General features: G+C 42.1%; 1 protein-coding gene across 3 annotated transcripts in view; it reads left to right on the top strand.

The window, feature by feature from the left end:
- The first annotated feature begins 305 nt into the window (after positions 1 to 305).
- LOC110491807 (actin-binding LIM protein 1) overlaps positions 306 to 17,553 on the top strand; it is a 136,538-nt gene continuing 119,290 nt past the window's right edge. For 2 of the 3 annotated variants that reach the window (XM_090202557.1, XM_036946717.2), the window contains exon 1: positions 16,948 to 17,121. In XM_090202557.1, the coding sequence (XP_090058683.1) occupies positions 17,022 to 17,121 (100 nt within the window). In that variant the 5' untranslated portion in view covers positions 16,948 to 17,021. Of the gene's footprint in view, positions 468 to 16,947; positions 17,122 to 17,553 lie in introns of those variants that run through there. The other variant, XM_090202556.1, reaches the window with a different exon arrangement.

Here is a 17,553-nt window from a genome sequence, read left to right as displayed (position 1 = left end):
AAGGTTTCTTCAATAGCATTTTCAGGTAGGCCTAAATGAAGCATTAACATACGAAAATGAAATTCCAATAGAAGTAGCCTGCCTACTTCCGTTAGAGCAGTTAGCAAGAACACAACTGGTATATGCTATAAGGGGGCTTTCACTGTAACACAAATACAATCTATACCCGTCCCAGAGTTTAAGACCACAATTCACCCAAAAGCCAAGACCTATTTCACATTTGTGTTTTTAACTTAAAAATAGAGAGGTACTGTGTTTATTAATAGGACACGCCCTGCTGCCCGCTACCATGTTCTCCATCGCGCAGGACTGTTTCCTGCGCCAAGCCCACAAGCCTATATACGGTCTAGTGTAGCCTAGCCTACACAAGGAAAATAGTGTATTTTAATGGCCTCTCCAAAGCAGCACTTTAGGATCCACTAGAACTGTTCCCTCGAGAAGGTGGCTACCGGACATGTCTGCAAAAGGTGAGTAGCCTATCCAATACCGCACTAACTGCAAAAGCCGTCATCTCATTCTGGACAGGAAAAACATATGTCAGATTTTGTTATCTCGGATGAATTCGAGAGAGGTACTGTCATCCTGCGGGAGTAGGCTGCGTGATTGAAATACACTTCATGATAGGATACCAGTAGCCACATGCACAGCTGGGGGGGCTACATATGGCTATATCGTTCCACTTATACGGGACTAGTAAAGGCCCAGTGCACTACTTTTGTGAAAAAATGTTTTGTGGCATTTTTTAAATTGTTACATTTTTATTTTTTTATTTTTCAGGGGGTGCTGCAGCACTCTCATCAACCCTACTTCCCACAGCTATGCATAGTGATATGATATATCCCTTGTTGATATTGACTGCTAACATGAATTACTTTCAGCTCCAAATCCAAGTGTAAAAGGCTTTTTTATTTTGTATTTTGAAAAATAATTCACAGTTTATCGCTGTAATGAGTGTTTCTTGGTAGTGCTAAACAAATCTACTTTGAAATAAAATAAAACACCTCACACACATTGGTTATGGACTTAAAAAAGAAGACACCGGTACCATATCAGATATAGAGTTGCAAAGTATGACATTTAGATTTTGCATCCCCATATTACACTTTATTTCACAGAAGACTGAAATACATTGAAACTGTTTAACATAATTTCATAATTAACATGATGTTTCTATGAAAAATATGAATAACATTGCACCCCCATGAGGCCACGAGGTCATCTGGCTGCAGGAAAGGGCTACTAAGTGCAGCATTTATTACAGTTCAAAATGAACTCAGCATAAAAAGAAACATCCTCTCACTGTCAACTGTGTTTATTTTCAGCAAACTTAACGTGTAAATATTTGTATGAACATAACAAGATTCAACAACTGAGACATAAACTCAACAAGTTCCACAGACATGTGACTAACAGATTGAATAATGTGTCCCTGAACAAAGGGGGGGATCAAAATCAAAAGTAACAGTCAGTATCTGGTGTGGCCACCAGCTGCATTAACTTCATTGGGATAGGGGGCAGCCTTTTCACTTTTGGATGAAAAGCGTGCCCAGAGCAAACTGCCTGCTACTCAGGCCCAGAGGCTAAGATATGCATATTATTAGTAGTATTGGATAGAAAACAAGCTGAAGTTTCTAAAACAGTTTGAATGATGGCTGTGAGTATAACAGAACTCATATAGCAGGCCAAAACATGAGAAAAAATCCAACCAGGAAGTGGGAAATCTGAGGTTTGTAGTTTTTCAACTCAGCCCCTATTGAAGATAGTGGGATATTGGTCATGTTGCACTTCCTAAGGCTTCCACTAGATGTCAACAGTCTTTAGAACATTGTTTCAGGCTTCTACTGTGAAGGGGGGCTGAATGAGAGGGGAATGAGTCAGGTGTCTGGCAGAGATCCATGGGGTTATGACGCGCGGTCAAGAGAGAGTTAGCTCGCGTTCCATTGCTTTTCTACAGACAAAGGAATTCTCCGGTTGGGACATTATTGAAGATTTATGTTAACATCCTAAAGATTGATTCTATACTTCATTTGATAAGTTTCTACGACCAGTAATATAACTTTTTGGACTTTTCGTCCGACCTTTCCGCTGGACTTGCACGCGCGTTTGGATTTGTTTACCAAACGCCCTAACAAAAGAAGGTATATGGACATAAATTATGAACTTTATCGAACAAATCAAACATTTATTGTGGAACTGGGATTCCTGGGAGTGCATTCTGATGAAGATCATCAAAGGTAAGTGAATTTATAATGTTATTTCTGACTTCTGTTGACTGCACAATATGGCGGATATTTCTTTGGCTGGTTTTGGCTCTGAGCGCCGTACTCAGATTATTGCATGGTATGCTTTTTTGTAAAGTTTTTTTGAAATCTTACACAGTGGTTGCATTAAGGAGAAGTTTATCTAAAGTTCCGTGTATAATAGTTGTATCTATTATCAATGTTTATTATCAGTATTTCTGTGAATTGATGTGGCTCTCTGCAAAATCCCTGCATGTTTTGGAACTAGTGAACATAACACGCCAATGTAAAATCTGATTTTTGGGTATAAATATGCACTTTATCGAAAAAAAACCATACATGTATTGTGTAACATGAAGTCCTATGAGTGTCATCTGATGAAGATCATCAAAGGTTAGTGATTAATTGTATCTATACTTCTGCTTTTTGTGACTCCTCTCTTTGGCTGGAAGAATGGCTGTGTTTTTCTGTGACTTGGTGGTGACCTAACATAATCGGACACTGTGAAATCAGACACTGTGGCTGGATTAACGAGAATTGTATCTTTAAAATGGTGCCTAATACTTGTATGTCTGAGAAATTTGATTTATGAGATTTCTGTTGTTTGAATTTGGCGCCCTGCAATTTCACTGGCTGTTTGCGAGTGGTTCCCAGACAGGTTAAGTACTGCAGTACATCTCCTCCTCATGGACTGCACTAGATTTGCCAGTTCTTGCTGTGAGATGTTGCCCCGCTCTTCCACCAAGGCACCTGCAAGTTCCCAGACATTTCTGGGGGGAATGGCCCTAGCCCTCACCCTCCGATCCAACAGGTCGCAGACGTGCTCAATGGGTTTGAGATCCGGACTCTTCGCTGGCCATGGCAGAACACTGAACTTCCTGTCCTGCAGGAAATCACACACAGAACAAGCAGTATGGCTGGTGACATTGTCATGCTGGAGTGTCATGTCAGGATGAGCCTTTAGGAAGGGTACCACATGAGGGAGGAGGATGTCTTCCCTATAACTCACAGTGTTGAGATTGCCTGCAATGACAACAACCTCAATCCGATGATGCTGTGACACACCGCCCCAGATTATGACGGACCCTCCATCTCCAAATCGATTCCGCTCCAGAGTACAGGCCTCAGTGTAACGCTCATCCCTTCAACAATAAACGCATATCCGACCATCACCCCTGTGAGACAAAACCGTGACTCGTCACTGAAGAGCACTTTTTGCCAGTCCTGTCTGGTCCAGCGACAGTGGGTTTGTGCCCATAGGTGGTGATGTCTGGTGAGGACCTGCCTTACAACAGGCCTACAAGCCCTTAGTCCAGCCTCTCTCAGCCTATTGCGGACAGTCTGAGCACTGATGGAGTGATTGGGCATTCCTGGTGTAACTCGGGCTGTTGTTGTTGCCATCCTGTACCTGTCCCGCAGGGGTGTTGTTCGGATGTACCCATCCTGTGCAGGTGTTTTTACACGTGGTCTGCCACTGCAAGGACGATCAGCTGCCCGTCCTGTCTCTCTGTTGTGCTGTCTTAGGCATCTCACAGTACAGACATTGCAATTTATTGCCCTGGTCACATCTGTAGTCCTCATGCCTCCTTGCAGCATGCCTAAGGCACATTCACGCAGATGAGCAGGGACCCTGGGCATCTTTCTTTTGGTGTTTTTCAGAGTCAGTAGAAAGGCCTATTTGGTGTCCTGAAATTTCATAACTGTGACCTTAATTGCCTACCGTCTGTAAGCTGTTAACGACAATTCCAGAGGTGCATGTTCATTAATTTCTACAGTTGCCTATACCATACCATAGTAGCCTAATCAGTAAACATACACTTTTGCAGACAGCCAGGGCAAATCATTTCATGCATAATCTTACAGATGTAAAGAAAACAGTTACGGTAAGGCTGTTTGACTATAATAAACTGTTTATTATAGTCAATCAAAAAATTGTGAATAAAAAAGGCTCATACTGCTCTGTAATTTGCACAACCTCAATTCACCATGTTGAATATGTGGCAGTGCCTGCTGGCCCGGGTATCCTGGAAGGACATTGACCTCATTCCATCAGTAGAGGATGCCTTGATATTCTTTAAAAGTGCTTTCCTCACCATCTTAAATAAGCTTTCCCCGTTCAAAAAATGTTGAACCAGAAACAGATATAGCCCCTGGTTCACTCCAGACCTGACCGTCCTAGACAAGTAGACAAGTGCCTGGAATGTTTTTTTTGTTGTTGTCTGTATGTGTGACTTTTTAGACATTCATAGGTGCATAGCCTACTGGATGAAACCCTGCCATTATATTGAATACATTCATGTCTTCATATGGTATAAACATGTAGTGATTATATTTCGGGGATGAAACACCTGTAGTATGGAGGTAGACAACATTTCTTTCCAGAAAAGTCCTGAGCCCTGTGTGCCCGTCCAAGGAGGTTCGTCAAACATAGACTAAACTCTCTTGCAAACATCTTCAGCAGAAGAAATTGATCAATGAATGTGCAATAAAACTATTATTTGACTAGCCATGTTCATTATTTCACTCAATAAACTAGTTATTGCATTTCTTAATGTAAATTGATGGCACAGTAACCAATGTTCCATCAATTTTTTCGGGACTGAGCAAATGTCGGGTCTGCTGAGCGCAAACTTGAACGTTGTGAAAATTCTGTGCAACTTCTGGAGCGCATTTACTGTGAACACCGAGGCTGTACCCACTTTTATAGTTATAACAGTGGCCAAGTAGGCTACTGTGGCTATTTGATCATAATGTAGGCCTATCAGTGTGGCCTACCATTTACATTTTAGTTTACCATAAAAAACAATGGACAAAAATGCATCCCAAAGTAACATGGAAATAGCTGTTCTATCATTCAGCCTACAATAGCAGCCAATGTCTGGTGTTCAATGTAGGCCTACATTCCGTGAGACCTTTGGAAAAAAATATGCAGGGCTTGACACTAACCTGTTTATCCACTTGTCATTCAGACAAGGAGGTGACTGAATGTTTGGTTTGATGCAAGAAACCACTTTACAAAACATTATTATTCCCATACTATAATTACAATCAGACAAATTATGCTACCCTCTGCCTATTGGCTAATTAGCTTATTCAAGCCTGTCTCAAAATACAACACTGTCCCTTTAAGTCAGAAAAAATGCTCTTTACCTGACCTGCATTTCTAGCCATCTTTTGAAAAGCAAAAGTGTTGTGCTCTTGTAGGAAGCAACTACTTCCCCATTGCTGACTATATTTTTTTGTTGCTATAACTGGGATAATAACTCACTTACTAGCAAATAATATTAACAAATGTGCACAAAGCAGCTCTTGCTTTGATCTCAAAACACGCTTATCTACTCCCAACTAGTCATGCTGTAAACACAGTCCAGTTCAAAGTGAATGGCACAGATCCATATATGACAATGATCTATTTGCATAGAGGGATACTGCAGATCTGATTGGTTATGCTGCACTGGTCTGTAGAGTATGGCTGAGTCCTGCATGTCAATGCGATAGCATCCTACTCTGGTGCATTCTGCCTACAACAAAATCAAATCTTGCATAGTTCGATTTCTTTTGGTGTGTTGTATTAAAAGTGGGTAATATTGGCAATTCCCACAGTAGAGGGAAACATTGATAGTGTTAACTAAAGGGGAAAACTAGAAAGTTGAGTGAAGTTCAGTCTCGTGTTTCTTTGCCCTGGCAAATATTTCTTCTGTGCAGCAGTCCTGAGGGAGCTGCGTGCAGTAACTTCATTTCAATGTAATATAATTTCCGCTCCAAACCATTTTTTCTTCCATTCAGTCCTTTTTAAAGGGGCAATCCAGGACTGGCACATCCACTTTTCCTCCCAAAAAAATTCAAATCCCAGATTGTCCCTTTAACAAACTCATGTATTTCAGCGTTTTACTTCCTATTGCTTAGTAAAAGAATCAGCTAGGAAACAGGATGACTGATGGGGAACCATCCTGGGCTGAACAAAAACTGTTGTTCTCATGAGGGGTTATCTTTGCTGGGGGACAATGACAAACAGCACACATCTTAATTTGTCAATTCCTCTGTACGTTGTAGAGTATTTTCCTCACATACAGTGCATTTGGAAAATATTCAGTCCTTTTAACTTTTTTCCACATTTTGTTATGTTACAGCCTTATTCTGAAATGGATTAAATAAACAATTTCCTTATCGATCTACACACAATACCTCTTAATGATTAAGCGAAAACAAGTTTTTAGACATTTTTACATAAGGATTCAGACCCTTTGCTATTTTTTTGTATTTTATTAGGATCCCCATTTTACCTGCTATGAGACTCGAAATTGAGCTCAGGTGCAACCTGTTTCCATTGATCATCCTTGATGTTTCTACAACTTGATTGGAGTCCAACTGTGGTAAATTCAATTGATAGGACATGATTTGGAAAGGCATCTGTCTATATAAGGCCCCCCCCAACAGTGCGTGTCAAAGCCAAAAACCAAGCAATGATGTCGAAGGACTTGTCCGTAGAGCTCCGAGACAGGATTGTGTTGAGGCACAGATCTGGGGAAGGGTACCAAAAAATGTCTGCAGCATTGAAGGCCCCCAAGAACACAGTGGCCTCCATCATTCTTAAATGGAAGAAGTTTGGAACTACCAAGACTTCCTTGATCTGGCGAAACTGAGCAAGCCGGGGAGAAGGGCCTTGGTCAGGGAGTTGACCAAGAACCTGATGGTCACTCTGACAGAGCTCTAAAGTTCCTATGTGGAGATCGGAGAACCTTCTAGAAGGGCAACCATCTCTGCAGCACTCTACCAATCAGGCCTTTATGGTAGAGTGGCATGACGGAATCCACGCCTCAGTAAAAGGCACATGACAGCCTGTTTGTAGTTTGCTAAAAGGCAAATAAAGGTCTCTCAGACCATGAGTAACCAGATTCTCTGGTCTGATGAAACCAGGCTTGAACTCTTTGGCCTGAATGCCAAGTGTCATGTCTGGAGGAAACCTGGCACCATCACTATGGAGAAGCATGGTGGTGATAGCATCGTGTTGTGGGGATGTTTTTCAGCGGCAGGGACTGAGAGACTAGTCAGGATCAAAGGAAAGATAATTGGAGTAAAGTACAGAGACATCCTTGATTGAAACCTCTTCCAGAGCACTCAGGACTTTAGACTGGGGCGAAGGTTCACCTCCTAACAGGACAGTGACCCTAAGCACACAGCCAAGGCAATGCAGGAGTGGCTTCGGGACAAGTCTATGAATGTCTTCGAGTGGCCAAGCCAGAGCCCGGACTTGAACCAGATAGAACATCTCTGGAGAGACTTGAAAATAGCTGTCCCCATCTAACCTGACAGAGCTTGAGAGGATCTGTAGAGAAGGATGGGAGAAACTCCCTAAATTCAGGTGTGCCAAGCTTGTAGCGTCAATTTCGAAAACCCTGTTTTTGCTTTGTCATTATGGGGTATTGTGTGTAGATTGATAAGGGGGGGGGGGACGACAATTGAATCCATTTTAGAATAAAGCTGTAACATAACAAAATGTGAGGTCTGAATACTTTCCAAATGCACTGTTCTTCCTCTCAGTGAACAGCCTATGTAGTGAAGAGAAGCTGTTTGGGTTGTGTTCATTTGTGCACACCGTTTCAAAACATAGCAAAGAGTTGTGAAAAGGAAAATTAGCTATTCTTATCGAACAAGTTCAGGTAGGTTCTCCCTGTTTTGTGTTTTCTTTCTAGTGCCTAATGAATACAACCCCACTGTTTGACTGATTTTAGTGCTGTTTCTCTATGAGCTGGCTCTGCGGCTTCACCCTGTTCGCCTGTGATGCGTTGACTCATCTGTCTTTACATTTCCCAGTGTTACCTGGCAAGCTGACTACAACACAATAACTGAGTGCCACCCACTTAAATAACAGGAACAACAATACACATAAGTGGAATCAAACATTTTGTAACCCTTCACTTAAAGCCTGTAGGTATTGCACATTGTTATGCATTTATAATGCATTATGTTTTCTTATCATCTCATAATGATCCTGACTAGCTAACATACATTTTTTTGTTATAATGTTATAAACCTTATAAGACAAAGTTTCGTACATGCTTATAACTAGTAATAAATAGCTGCAGGCTTCCCACTCTAACACATTTGAATTTAAATGTATCAGGAGTTATTTTAACTTGGAAAATATAAATACAGTATATTGCTTTGCTTATCAGTCACCAATATTGTGGAGAAATGTGGACCAGTGTCCGCAGGTTAAAGGTTTCACAGTGAACAGGTTTTAATCCCCCAAGTGGGCGTTTGTCCTGGATTTGAGGGCGATTGCAATTATTTGACACAGATGACGTAAACTACCTCCAACTGTTACTGCTAGAGATTCTGATTAGATATACTGAATGTTGTGTGTCCTGTAGAAGATCTGGAGCTGGACAGAGACAAGATAAAAAAATAAATCAAAGTTGACCTCTACTGTATATGATTATACCATGCTTTATCCATGATTTTGGCCTGAGCTTAAACAAATAATTTCGGTGAGAAAAATATCTATATACTGTTGGTGAGACCGGGAAACAAAGTAACAGTTTAAGGATTTTACTTAGTAAGAAAATAATATTTGAGGTAGATTGACAATATTTATATTGAAACAACATACATATCTTACACTGTAAGGACGTTTCTAGGACATACCAGTTGTTTACAATTCAACAGAAAAAAAATTGAATCAAATTTTATTTGTTCACATGCGCTGATTACAACACTGCCCTACCAAGCAAAAAGGCAGTAACTGCTCTTTTGGTTTGTGTAACGTCCGTTGTTTGAAGGAGACCAAGGCGCAGCGTAATTTGTGGTCATTATCTTTATTAAATGAGAACCAGCAACAAAATAACAAAGTAAAACCAAAACGAACGTACTGTTCCGTAGGCTACAAGAGCTGTACAAAAACAAGATCCATCAACATAGGTGGAAAAAAGGCTACCTAAGTATGATTCCCAATCAGAGACAACGACAACCTCTGATTGGGAACCACACTCGGCCAAACACAAAGAAATACAACACATAGAATGCCCACCCAAATCACACCCTGACCAAACCAAATAGAGACATAAAAAGGCTCTCTAAGATCAGGGCGTGACAGTTCGAAAATGAGTTAATGTAATTTTTGCTACATTAAATACGTGTTTAATCATGTGGACAAGTATCATGCCTCTAGTGTATTGTGTTTTTGAAAAAATGGGGGTCATGTTAAAAGTAACTGCATAAAGTTACTGTGAAACCAGGGTAAATAAAAGCAATTTTTCTCAGTTCCACGCTATGAGCAGTTACTGCCTTTTTGATTGGTAGATCAGAACAGGTGTAGACGTTACCATGAAATGCTTACTTACAAGCCCTTCATTTTGAACCAACAGTGCCATTTTAAGAAAATAAATGTAAGAAAATATTTACTAAATAATCTAAAGTAAAAATTGTTTTAAAAAAATGACACAATAAAATGACAATAACGAGGCTATGTACAGAGGGTACCGGTACCGAGCCAATGTGTGGGGGTACAGTCGAGGTAATTTGTACATCGAGGTAGGGGTAAAGTGACTATGCATGGATAATAAACAGTGAGGAAGAGCAGTGTAAAATAGTCTGGGTGGCCATTTGATCAATTGTTCGGCAGTCTTATGGATTGGGGGTAGAAGCGGTTAACCTGTCTTGGACTGGGGAATTAGCGGAACCTCCCCCCGCAACAGCCAGTGAAAGTGCAGGGCACCAAATTCAAAACAGCAAAAATCTCATAATTACCATTCCTCAAGCATACAAGTATTTTACACCATTTTAAAGATCAAATTCTCGTTAATCCAGCCACAGGAAGATCCCCTAGTGGGCTAAATCGATATGACATCTTGGTGGACAAAGGGAAGGGGTGTGGACTGAGAGAGTGGGAAAGACTAAATGGATCACTACACACAGTGGAGAATTATATTCATTGAAATGCGAATCCTTTGCAGATGAACGCTCGCTCATTCTGGAATAATTGCAATCAATATATTTATGCCCATATGTTGTTGTTGTCTTCTCTGTTGGAATCGTCAGTCCATCTGCGGGAGAGTCAGTTCATCAGAGAGTCTCTGGCTACTAATGGTGGTTGCTCTATCGGCAGCTCCTGGTAGTGTCTGTTGTAATGGATACGTCAGGCATCCATTGTTCTTAGACTAGATGTTTCGGTGGTTGTCAGTATTCATATCCCAGGTTTACATAATTTCTAGCTGCAGACTAGTAATTAGTATCTAAGATTTGCTCTTATTCTATAGGGATCGATAGTCTCAGAGTTGAACCATTTCCAGCTGTGTAGACAATGCTCCCTGTGGTATGGTTTTCTAGTCTTGGTACTCAAACATTTCTCAATGTTTCTCTACCTAGACACTGTAATGTACTTGTCCTCTTGTTCAGTTCTGCACCGGGTCCTCCCACTCCTCTTTGTATTCTGGTTAGAGACAGTTTGCACTGTTCTGTGAAGAGAGTAGTACACAGCGTTATACGAGATCTTCAGTTTCTTGGCAATTTCTCAAATTGAATAGCCTTCATTTATCAGAACAAGAATAGACTGACGAGTTTCAGAAAAAAGATCTTTGTTTAATTTTGAGCCTGTAACCGAACCCACAAATGCTGATGTTCTAGATACTCAACTAGTCTAAAGAAGACCAGTTTCATTTTAGATTGCATCATCCTTGGATCTGTTGGGGCGGTATGCCAATTGTAGTGGGTCTAGTGTTTCCGGGATGATGCTGTTGATGTGAACCATGACCAGTCTTTCAAAGCACTTCATGGCTACCAACGTGAGTGCAACGGGGCGGTAATCATTTAGGCAGGTCACCTTTGCTTTCTTGGGCAGAGGGACTATGGTTGAAACGTGTAGGTATAACAGACTCGGTCAAGGAAATTTTGAAAATGTCAGTTAAGACACTTCCCAGTTGGTCCTTGCATTCTCTGAATACACGTCCTGGTAATCCGTCTGGCCCTGCGGCCTTGTGGATGTTGACCTGTTTAAAGGTCTTGCTCACATAGACTACGGAGAGCGTGATCACACTGTCTTCCGGAACAGCTGGTTCTCTCGTGCATGCTTCAGTGTTCCTTGCCTTGAAGCGAGCATAAAAGGCATGTAGTCTGTCTCGTAGGTTTGCGTCACTGGGGAAGCTCGCGGCTGGGTTTCCCTTTGTAGTCTGTAATAGTTTGCAAGCCCTGTCAGAGCTGGTGTAGTAGGATTAAATATGAGTCCTTTATTGATGCTTTGCCTGTTTGATGGTTTGTCTGAGGGCATAGCTGGATTTCTTATGAGTGTCCAGATTAGTGTCCCGCTCCTTGAAAGCGGCAGCTCTAGTCGTTAGCTCGGTGCGGATGTTGCCTGTAATCCATGGCTTCTGGTTGACATAGGTACGTATGGTCACTGTGGGGACTACGTCATCGATGCACTTATTGATGAAGCCGGTGAATGAGGTGGTATACTCCTCAATGCCATTGGATGAATCCCGGAACATTTTCCAGTCTGTGCTAGCAAAACAGTCCTGTAGCGTAGCATCCGTGTCATCTGCCCACTTCTGTATTGAGTGAGTCACTGGTACTACCTGCTTTAGTTTTTGCTTATAAGCAGGAATCAGGAGGATAGTATTATGGTGAGATTTGACAAATGGAGGACGAGGGAGAGCTTTGTATGCATCTCTGTAAGTGGACTAAAGGTGTTTTTTTTTCTCTGGTTGCACATGCTGGTAGAAAATGAGAGAAAATGGATTTAAGTTTGCCTGCATTAAAGTCCCTGGTCACTAGGAGTGCCACTTCTGGAAGAGCATTTTCTTGTTTGCTTCTGGCCTTATATAGCCCGTTGAGTGCGGTCTTAGTGCCACCATCGGTTTGTAGTGGTAAATAGACGGCAACGAAAAATACTCTCTTTCTAGATAATGTGGTCTACAGCTTATCATGAAATACTCTACCTCAGGCGAGCAGTAACTTGAGACATCCTTAATATTAGACATCGCGCACCAGCTGTTATTCAATCAAATGTATTTATAAAGCCCTATTAACATCAGCAGATGTTGCAAAGCACTATATAAGAACTAAGCCAAAAAAAACAAACCGCAACCAATGCAGATGTAGAAGCACGGTGACTAGGAAAAACTCCCTGGAAAGAAAGGAACCTAGGAAGAAACCTAGAAAGGAACCAGTCTTTGAGGAGTGGCCAGTCCTCTTCTGTCTGTGCCGGGTGGAGATTATAACAGTACATGGCCAAGATGTTTAAATGTTCATAGATGACCAGCAGGGTAAAATAATAATAATCACAGTGGTTGTAGAGGGTGCAACTGGTCAACACCTCAGGAGTAAATGTAATTTGTCTTTTCATAGCCGATCATTCAGAGTTAGAGACAGCAGGTGTTGTAGAGAGAAAGAGTCGAAAATAGCAGGTACGGGAAAAGATTAGCCCTTCCAGGGAACAGGTCAGGGTTCTATAACCGCAGGCAGAACAGTTTAAACTGGAGCAGTAGCATGACCAGGTGGACTGGGGACAGACAGCAAGGAGTCATCAGGCCAGGTAGTCCTGAGGCATGGTCTTAGGGCTCAGGTCCTCCGAGAGAAGAGAAAGAGAAAGCGAGAGAGAGAGAATTAGAGGGAGCCTACTTAAATACACACAGGACACCAGATTAGACAGGATAAATACTCCAGATGTAATAGACTGTTATTGACAAATAGACACACACCACCAACCCTTGTTTTACCGGACGAAGCTGTTCTGTCCTGCCAATGCACGGAAATCCCAGCCAACTGTCTATTATCTGTGTCATCATTCAGCCTCGATTCGGTGAAACAAGATATTACAGTTTTTTAAATCTAGTTGGTAGGATAGTCTCAAACAGAGCTCATCCAGTTTATTCTCCAGTGATTGCACGTTGGCCAATAGCATGGAGGAGGAGATGTGAGGGTGCTTTGCTGGTGTCACTGTCAGTGATTTATTTAGAATTCAAGGCACACTTAACCAGCATGGCTACCACAGCATTCTGCAGCAATACTCCATCCCATCTGATTTGCGCTTAGTGGGGCTTTCATTTGTTTTTCAACAGGACAATGACCCAACACACCTCCACACTGTGTAGTGGCTAGTTGACCAAGAAGGAGAGTGATGGAGTGCTACATCAGATGACTTGACCTCCACAATCACCCGACTTCAACCCAATTGAGATGGTTTGGGATGAGTTGGACCGCAGAGTGAAGGAAAAGCAGTGCTCAGCGTATGTGGGAGCTCCTTCAAGACTGTTGGAAAATCATTCCAGGTGAAGCTGGTTGAGAGAATGCCAAGCGTGTGGAAAGCTGTCATCAAGGAAAAGGGCGGGTACTTTAAAGAATCTAAAATCTAAAATTCTATTTTGATTTGTTTAACACTTTTTTTGGTTACTACATGATTCTATATGTGTTATTTCATAGTGTTGATGTATTTCACTACTATTATACAATGTAAAAAATTTAAAATGTAAAAAAAAAACTTCAAAATGAGAAGGTGTGTCCAAACATTAATGCTGTGCCTTTTGAGGAGTGTACAGTAACTTCATAAAAAGTGTACTTAACTTAATAAAAATTACTTTTTCCTATCTCAAGAGGTTTAATAAAAAAAAAATTCAAAGTGCCAATTAAAGTAATGAGATGACCGTAACAGGGTTGACGATTTGATCTTAAATCAGCCATAAATCCCCTTGTGACAGGGGGAATGGAAGCTTGTTGTGTGCAACAGGGAGTGGCAATTGAATTCAAGCGTCACAAAAATGAAATAGCTCAAACATTTCTAGCCTGTCTATCTATGGGTAACAGAGTTGACGTTTTAAGCTCAAACCGCTCGTTTTCTACCACAAAACATAAAATGACAAAAAAAAAGAGTAGAACCAGCTCACTTGCTTTTACACTATGCTTTGACTATTAGATGTTCAATGTTTCTTTTTGACAATATTTAAAAAGGAATAGTTTCACCATGTTAAAACGAGAGTTCAGTTCACTTAACATAACAGGGTTGTTCTTAAATGATGTACTAAGGCTTTACAATTATTTGTTCGAAATCTTCCTAAAAGTGACACCGGGTTGACTGAGGAACATGTCACAATGCTGTATTTTGGCAATTTAGTAAGCCTTTATTAATGTAAAAATATTATTGATTGAATTCTCCATGTGGTCTATATTAAAGGGCACTTAATTTAATACAACAGGCTTTTGAAATTCAATATTGGTGCACATTTAAAAAAACAACAACAACAAAAGGGACACAAAGGTACTCTTTTCGTGGAACGACCCAGATACAGACACAGACTCACAGCAAGCATGCCCAGCCATTTATTATCTGGGTTTCCCTGGAATAGCTGACTCTGTATTGAAGGAGCTCTTTGATCTCCACATCTCTAATGTGTGCCTGGCTGCATACAGGCGATAATGTTCTGTTATTGGGGATCGATGCAGTTCAGAGCTCTCGGTTAGGCCCCCTCCCATAGTATGCAGATGTGATTAGCATCGCTTAAAGCGTGTTCAGTGTTCAACCAGCCAATCGTTATGAGTTAATTTAACGGCCGGTTACCTCCCAAATGGCACCCCATTCCTTATATAGTGCACTACTTTTGATGAGGGCCCATAGGGCTCTGGTCAAAAGTAGTGCACTACCATGTAGGCAATAGGATGGCATTTGGGGCACACACCAGTCTCTCTCTGAAGCCCTAGCTGAGTTAGGCTGCATGCACACAGACCAAATTGGAAATATTAGCCAATAAACTATTGACCATTTTGCTTCAAAGTATTCAGACCCCTTGACTTTTTCCATATTTTGTTATGTTACAGACTTATTCTAAAATGGATTCAAATATTTTTTTCCCCTCGTCAATCAATACACAATACCCCATAATGACAAAGCAAATACAGGTTGGTAGAAATGTTTGTAAATGTATAAAAAAAAGACACGAAATTGACCTCAAGTGCATCCTGTTTCCATTGTTCATCCTTGAGATGTTTCTACCACTTGATTAGAGTCTACCTGTGGTAAATTCAATTGATTGGACATGATTTGGAAAGGCACATACCTGTCTATATAAGGTCCAACAGTTGACAGTATATGTCAAAGCAAAAACCAAGCCATGAGGTCAAAGGAATTGTCCGTAGAGCTCCAAGAGAGGATTGTGTCGAGCCACCGGGGAAGGGTACCAAAAAATGTCTGCAGCATTGAAGGTCCCCAAGAACACAGTGTCCTCCATCATTCTTAAATAGAAGAAGTTTGGAACCACCAAGACCCTTCCTAGAGCTGGCCGCCTGGCCAATCTGAGCATTCGGGGGAGAAGGGCCTTGGTCAGGAAGATGACCAAGAACCCGATGGTCACTCTGACAGAGTTCCAGAGATCCTCTGTGGAGATGGGAGAACCTTCCAGAAGGACAACCATCTCTGCAGCACTCCACCTCTCAGGCCCTTACGATAGAGTGGCCAGATGGAAGCCACTCCTCAGCAAAAGACACATGACAGCCCGTTTGGAATTTGCCAAAAGGCACCTAGACTCTCAGACCATGAGGATCAAGATTCTCTGGTCTGATGAAACCAAGATTAAACTCTTTGGCCTGAATGCCAAGTGTCACATCTGGAGGATACCTGGAACCATCCCTGTGAGGATGTTTTTCAGCGGCAGGGACTGGGAGACTAGTGAGGATCGAGAGAGAGCAAAGTACAGAGAGATCCTTGAAGAAAACCTGCTCCAGAGCGTTCAAGACCTTAGACTGGGGTTCACCTCAGGACAATGACCCTAAGCACATAGCCAAGACAACGCAGGAGTGGCTTCGGGACAAGTCTCTGAATGTCCTTGAATGGCCCAGCCAGAGCACGGACTTGAACCAAATCGAACATCTCTAGAGAGATCTGAAAATAGCTGTGCAGCAACCTGACACAGCTTGAGAGGATCTGCAGAGAAGAATGGCAGAAACTCCCCAAATACAGGTGTGCCAAGCTTGTAGCGTCATACCCAAATAGACTTAAGGCTGTAATCACTGCCAAATGTGCTTCAACAAACTACTCAGTAAAGGGTCTGAATACTTATGTAAATGTGATATTTCAGTTTTTTGTTGCTGCTTTGCCATCATTGGGTATTGTGTGTAGATTGATGAAAAAAAACCATTTAATCCATTTTAGAACAAGGCTGTAACGTAACAAAATATGGAAAAGGTGAAGGGGTCTGAATATCTTCTGAATGCACTGTGTGTGTTCTAGTCAAAGTCAAAGACACTGGAGGTAATATTTCGAGCCAGAGACATATATTTTGTAGATGGTTCTGTCCACAGCCAACTCGTATGCTTTCAAGCTGTTCACCACACTGTTGGCCTATGGAGAAGTTTCCCTGGTAGAATAGTCAGGGATGTCCTCTTGTCTACCTTCCCGCCCTGCACTACTCTTCCTCTGGTCCAAAGCACCACCCTTCCTCTGGGAAGGGCCAGCAAGCTCGCCCTACTTACCTGTTGCACTGCAGCAGAATCTGTCCGACACAGTCGGTGCTGAATTGGAAGGCATTGCACAGCACCGCAGCAGTAACCCAATCCCCTGGCTTCTCCAAAGTTTGACCATAGGACAGGGCTGCCTGCCCACACTCAGCAGCATGAAGACCCTTTCACCTCTACATTTTTTTCTCTGCATGTGTGTGAGTGCATTTGGCTTGTGTGTGACTGTTGGTGTCTGTGTGTGACTCTATGCAAGAGGCTGCATTATTGATGAGAAGAGGAAGGAAGGATTGAAAGCAGTGCCGGGACTGTGTGTGTGCGTGTGTGTGTGAGTGTATAGAAGAGATGGGGGAGAGGAGTTCGGTGCAGCAGCACAAGCATCCTCCCAACGATGGTGGGCTTTGCAACTATTCCCAGAAAATCATCTCCTGCTTCGGACTGGACGGTAACAGAGAGGGGTGGTTGTCCTGTACAGTGTGGAGGAGGGTTGGAAGGAACAGACCAATGACTGAGTATATATGACATTCATTTCTCTCAATGATCCGGTTGTCTAGGATGACATAGGAATGTTGTCTTTTGTGTCTAGTCATGGTGTGTTTCTGAGAGTGTGTGTCTTGGTGTGTATTTGTTTGTGTGAGTATCGATGTGTGCCGGGCTGACTGGGTGTGTAGCTAGCTGCACCCACAGATAGACGGTAGAATAGGGTAGCAGGGACGAGCAGGGCCGTGCCCCACTGCAGCAGAACTAACCAGCCTGCCCTCTAACAGAGCTAGCATAGATCACCAGCCTGTGTGTGTGTGTGTGTGCGTGCGTGCGTGCGTGCGTGCGTGCGTGCGTGCGTGCGTGCGTGTGTCCTCTGCCTTATTCTTTATCATGC

Source organism: Oncorhynchus mykiss, chromosome 16 (genome assembly GCF_057628025.1).
Source record: "Oncorhynchus mykiss isolate SJ-2025 chromosome 16, ASM5762802v1, whole genome shotgun sequence".
Taxonomy (NCBI): Eukaryota; Metazoa; Chordata; class Actinopteri; order Salmoniformes; family Salmonidae; genus Oncorhynchus; species Oncorhynchus mykiss.
The sequence above is the reverse complement of the archived record's forward strand: the minus strand, read 5'-3'. Positions and strand labels throughout refer to the sequence as shown.